The sequence below is a fragment of the Botrytis fragariae genome (genome assembly GCF_013461495.1).
Source record: "Botrytis fragariae strain BVB16 chromosome Unknown tig00000054, whole genome shotgun sequence".
Lineage (NCBI taxonomy): Eukaryota > Fungi > Ascomycota > Leotiomycetes > Helotiales > Sclerotiniaceae > Botrytis > Botrytis fragariae.
Window position 1 is genome coordinate 914,250 of NW_023500993.1, and position 6,410 is coordinate 920,659.

General features: G+C 47.3%; 1 protein-coding gene across 1 annotated transcript; it reads left to right on the forward strand.

Annotated features, from left to right (window-relative positions):
• Positions 1 to 844: 844 nt before the first annotated feature.
• Positions 845 to 5,671, forward strand: Bfra_005055 (uncharacterized protein; the record flags this gene model as incomplete). Its single annotated transcript, XM_037335442.1, has 4 exons — positions 845 to 1,089; positions 1,208 to 1,322; positions 1,370 to 4,189; positions 4,247 to 5,671. The coding sequence occupies 4 exons, from the start codon at positions 845 to 847 to the stop codon at positions 5,669 to 5,671; spliced, it is 4,605 nt and encodes a 1,534-aa protein (XP_037192537.1).
• Between the last annotated feature and the right edge of the window lie 739 nt (positions 5,672 to 6,410).

The following is a 6,410-nucleotide window of genomic DNA, read 5'->3' on the forward strand; positions in this document are numbered from 1 at the left end:
CGATACACGCGGGACAACTCTCAACATATATGGACTGAGGGTAAAATATGTGCACATAATTTTTATACTTCTTTTATTCGAAAGGAAGATCAAAAAAGAGAGGGATATTCAAATACATACATAATCGATTATCGCATCATCATTCACATACTACCTGCCTACCCTACTTGATAGTATTTGATTCACTCTAAACGCTACTCACCTAGGTATCGAATGAATAGTCGGCTAGTCGATTTATTAATCAAATCAATTCATTGATTCACCGAATGTGCTGGCTTTCCAGAGCACCTAAACGCAGTCAACCTCGATCAGATTAATTCCTCCTACCTTGAACCTTCTTTACTTTACTCAACACACACACTCACACACTCACACACATACATACATACACATCTACCATTTTACAGCCTCATCCTTCGACGTCCAAAGTACTTGTCATTGCTTCTTTATCTTTCCGTCGTTCCCCATTCGATACCTAATATTCGATTCTCGTACACTTCAGAGTGCGTCGCAAACGAAGGCACCATTTCCAATAAGGACTTTTCATGGAACACAAGGTCTAGCTCTATTCGAATGTAACTGTGGCAGCCTGCAGCTATTTGACGGCTCGCCGCCTATTGTCAGCAATCTATAGGACTTTTAACCTCCCCCGCCTGGTGCCAAAAGCAACAACAGGTTCAATCTCACAACCTTCTTCAACTAGTACCGTGTACTCTCCACCATCCTTGGGGTAAACACGCGCTATATTTATTCCGCCCTTCGATCTTGGGTTGGCGGTCTGATTCGAATTCCAAGTCGGTCCTCCTCTAAGTAGGAGAGTGGCCTTGCCACACCGAATCCCAAGATGGCCTCAAATTTTCCACAAATGGGTGGTGCGGGCCAGATGATGCCTCAGCAACAACAGCAACAGCAGCAGCAGCAGCAACAACAACAACAACAACAACAGGCTCACATGCAAATGCATCCAAATCGACAACCCCAGCAATTAAATCATATAATATTCCAGAAGATTCAACAACAAGGACCACCACCGTCAGGATGGCAGCAAATAGTGTCGAGTCAAGAACGTATGGCAGTCGTTTTCAATATGTAAGTTGTTTCCAGTTCTCGCAGTCTTAGTCTCGGTGATCTATTATCAGAACGATCTTCAAACAAGCTTTAAATACAGCACGTAAATCTTGGACAATTGATACTAACTTCTATGTAGAATTGGTGCTTTACGACTTATTTCTCAAGGTCAAAACACACCTCAGCACATGTTTAAGCTTCTTGACATTGCCCTTGGCTTCGAGAAAGAAGCATTTCTGACCTCGCCCGATAAAGTATTAATTCATGTCAATAATTGAAGGCTCACAGCTAATGAGTTTAGGGTTCCTACAAAAATAAAATGGCCGAGAAGCAGCGTGACTTACAGCAAGCTCGAATGCAATCCCAGCAAACTATGCAACAACAAGTCAACTCACAAGCCCAAGCCCAAGCCCAGCAGCAACAGCAGCAGCAGATGATGATGAATCAAAATGGCATGCAAGGCCAAATGCCGAGAAACATTCCTCAGCAACCTCCCCAGCAAGGCTTTCAACATCTTCAACACCAGATGCAAGCGTCGCCTCTACCCCCTCAGCAACCTCAGCCCATGCAGAACGGCCTCCCAAATGATTCCCTTCCACAGAATATGCCTCAGAATCCACAGTTGCAAGCAAATGGCATGCCAAATCAAATTCAGCACGCATCTGGCAGACCCATGAATGGCCAGCCACAATTACAACCGACACCGACGCCAAACGAGATGCAGGAAATGAATCGAGAAGCCATCAGAATGTGCAGCGAAGCATCAGACAATGATAAAATTAACATCCGGAACACCTTGAGGGCAAAAATGACTCCACAGCAACTCCAATCGCAGGAACAGAGTGGAGCAGACATCGCGTTTCTATGGTATCGCCAGCAACTCATGAATAGATGGCGTCATCGTCACTTGCCGATGGGGCAAGGACAACACCCTACACTTCCACAGCACCCACAAAATGGTTCTGCAACGGCTCCGGCCATGCAGCAACAGCGTTCCATGAACCCAAGCCCAATGAACGGTCAATCGCAACCCCCTACAACCATGGGCGGGGGCCCAGACTTTAATTCTTTCTTGGGCAATATGGAAAACTTAATCGGTCAACAGCAGCAAGCGGGGGTCTTGGCTCAGGAAGCAGGTCAGGTTGTTGTACCTGTCAGTGCGCCAAGGAATAACACTCCTCAACCTAATGTTACAATGCCAGGACAAGCGATCAACATGAACGAACAACGTTCGGCTTCGAACCCCATGGCGAGAACGCAGGCCCAACAAGTCCAAATGTTTAATGCTCAACAGTCACAGAGATTTCAACAACAACAGCAGGCACAGCAGGCACAAGCTCGTGCAAATGCGGCCGCTAAGGCACAGATGGGACTGCAAGGTCAGCCTGGTGGAATGGGTCCGGGGAACATGCAATCACAACAGAGCCCTGCCATGAATACGCTCAACGCTCCCATGAGGACGCCATCTCAGCAGATGGGCCACCCTGAGGCCGGTGGAATGATGCATAATCCACCATTTGGCCAGTCACTGGATCCACGCTTCGCTAACCCAAGGATGTTTGGTAATTCCATGAATCAATTCAACCCCGCAATGTTGCGAGATATGGGCCCAGAACAGCGCCAACACTTCTCAAATTTGCCACCTGACAAGATGAGTGAATTTGCGAAAAATTGGCAGGCCCGGCAGCAGCAGAATCCAATGCAACAGGCACCACAAATGGCGATTCAAGGGAATAATAATCCACTCCGTCAAGGACAACCGGGACCACAGTCTGCACAACTCTTGCAACAGCAACATGCTTTAAGTCAGTTTATGATGACACACCCTGGACAGCGACCCCCTGCATCATTGTTGAACAATCTGACTGCGCAACAACAGCAACTGATCGTACAACAACAAATGGCTCAGAATGCAGGCATGCAGCCCCGGCCTGGAAATCTGCCTGCAGATAATAACAGACTGGTGCAACAAATGGACAATATGGATATCCCTGCACAATTTCTCGCTAATAACCAGATGCTACAAGGAATCCCTCCAGAGGTCAAGAAGTGGGGCCAACTGAAACAATGGGTTAGCTCGACTCCCACAATGCCACCACAGGCACTCGACTCCGTGAAGAACGCACAAAAGATGCACTTGATGCAGCTTAGTCAAGCGAGACGAGCCGCACAACAGCAGCTCAACCCAATGCCCACGCAGACTCCAGTCGCAGGTCAGAATGCAATGCCTATGGCACCTCCAAGAATGTCGGCTCCTGTTGCCCAAATGGGCCAGAATCCTACTCAAATGCCTATGGGAATGAATATGGGTCCTGGAGCAATGCGACAGTTCACACCCCAGGACATTGCGAACCTTCGTAATCACCCAAGTGGTAAACTTCTTGCCGCCACTGATGACCAACTCCGACATATCCTGATGCAAAATCATATGCAACGTCGTCAAATGGCAGCAAGCATGGCGCAGACGAATGGTCAACAGATTCCACAAAACACGATGCAGGGACTGCCGAACTCAGCCCAAATGATGACAACACAGCAACCATCTGGACAGATGCCACAGCAGAAGCCAGCAACTTCGGCGCCAGAGCCTGCAGGCACACCCATTCCTACACCTGCTAATCGCCCCCGGCCTCCACCAAATAACAAGCCAGCAACCGCACAGAACTCGTCACCTGCTCAACCTTCCAAGAATAATCTGAAACGAGCTAGTAGCGATGATGTTGTAGAAGTGCCAAATCCCAATGGACAACAGGGCCCAGCGCCAGCACCGCAGCAGAGAAATATTACCCGGCTCACACCAGAACAGATAGCGAAACTTGATCCAGAGCAAAAGAAAGCCTACGAGGCTACTCTACGTAGAATGTTCAACGCAAGACAGCAGCCACCAAGCAACCCTGAGGTGGAAATGATTACCAGAAAATTCAAGGAATTTGCTGCCGAAGAAGAAAAGGCTTACAACGATAACCCACCCGGTGAGATTTTTATGGATGAGGAGTCGAAGCAAAGCATGCGCAAGGCCTTGGAACCTATGCCTGCTCATCTCAACAACGTCTCGAAGGCCATGTTAAGGTGGTATCAACAAACTCGTGATGATTCTCGAGCTAAATTATTTTTCCGTGCTGTAAGTTTGAAATCCGGGCTGATCCACAAGTTAATGAACGGCGCTAACCCCTTTCAGCGATGTCGTTTGACGAAGCAATTCAAAGACCCCGGTACTATGAGGGAACTCAAAGATACTTTTTCGATGAGGCCCGCTGATGTGGAGCAAGCTAAAACGTTTCTTAATACAATGGTAATGGATATCGTCAATAAAAATCCAATGTTTAAGAAGAATGGTGGATCGTCAGATCCTCAAGGTGCATCAGCCAATCCATCTGGTGCATCGACGGCCCAAACTTCGGAGGCAGGCGTGCCACTTAATGCTGCCAATTTACAGCAGCAGCAGCAGCAGTTGCTCAAGATGAACCACCAAAGATCGAATAGCCGCGGTTCTCACCCCCCTGCAGCCCCTACGTCATCCCAGCCACCGTTTCCATTTGGAGCTTCGTCTCCTCATGGTCAGCCTACATATCCTGGGAAGCCTCCTGCTTTCACTCCGGAAAAACTCCATATCCCCGCACGTAAGAAGCAGAAGCCAAACGGAACACCAGGCCAAGGTCAAGGCACTCCAGGATCGACTTCCTCGCCCCAGATCACCAAAGTCCCCTCACCGGAGGTCAAGCGTCAACAAATTCCAGAGCCAAAGGTTCCGGCCAAGCCGACCTGGCCATGTAACGACGAGGTTTGCGAACGCCAAAACACCGGATTCGAAAGTCAAGAGGAGCTTGCTCGTCATACTCAAGTGGAGCACAGGCTACCAATGCAAAACCCACAGAAGTTTGCTGAGGATCATCTCCGACCAGTTCTAGGTCTGGATTCTCAAAATCAGTCAAATCCAGCAATGGCGACTACGGATGCAGCTACGTCATTCAACCAAGGTCAGACACCGAAGGTTGAGACTGCCACTCCATCTGCTTCAGCTGCTACGCCTATGAATCGTCAAAACTCAACGAATTTGCAGGGTGGCATGATGCAAGGTAAAGTCAAGCACCAGTCTGGTTTGGTTACGGATACAGCCAAGTCCCAGAAAGGTATGAACAAGGATGAATCGAATGCACCAGCTCAAGAAGTTAATTCGGATCCTTGGGCAAATGCTACAATCGATCCTAATGAGCTTATCCGCGCTTTCCAGCCATTCGAAGGTGGCGCTGGCGGGGCGATCTCCGATGCGAATAACTACCGGTCCATAACACCAAATGATACTCCAGAATCGAGTAAAGACGGTGTATCAGAGCCCACTAGTGATATCTCTGAAGGGGTCAACTTGGACATTGCCTTGGACGTGTTTGATGAGGCATGGTTTCCATTCGGACTCAGTGATACTGATGCTCTTGTGGAAAATCACACCAACACCTACGACGCAAATTTTGATGAAGACTTGACCATGTTTGATGATGCGGAGTTTGCTAACGCTCCACAAACATGGGATGATATGGATGGCAAAGTAAATTTTAATGAACCGTTTCAATTCAACATAGATGAGCATTATTCGATGGATATCTAGTTGAGTAAATCGGATTGTATCACGGTTTTTGGAGGGCGTTTCTCTGGTGGGAAGGGTTTACAGGGTATTTTGGAAAATCAATGAGATGATATACCAATGAAAAGCACGGCGTCTTGGGATAAGACTACTGGGGGGAAGGATAGGATATTCACCTAGCACTTTTGTTTTTAGCAGGGCGTTCAGTGGGGTGAAGAATCTTCCTTGGCTGGAATAAGCTTTTGGTTATTATTACATATCATGATTATAATGGGCCTTCTTGGACAAATATATATTACTCTTTCTTGGTCTTTCTTCTCGTTTGAGATGGGTGGTGCAACGAAATGGGAAGCATGAGTTAGTTACATCTGTTTTCAATCCGATTTGGATTATACATGCTGTAAAATACTTTGATTGCAGTTGATGCGAATAAAAGAAACGATTATTCTATTTGAATGTTTATATATGTGTGTGCGTCTTTTTTGTTTTTATTGGTAGAATCTCAATTCTAACATGCGGTATAGATCATTTCCAACCATGCTTTCCACTTTTTCATTGAAGCATCAAGGTTCTGAATTAGTTCCCTGCAAGACCCTGATCTTCAAGGCACGATGTGCATTTGCAACGGGTGGCCAGGTCCAGGTAGTTTTTTTTTAAGGTTGACGGGCCGCAATGGCTTTAGGGGTGGAAGGGTGGAAGGGTGGAAGGATTGGAAGGGATCCCAGCTTGATATGGTTGGTTATTGTGTGGCGCCTTCTAAAAG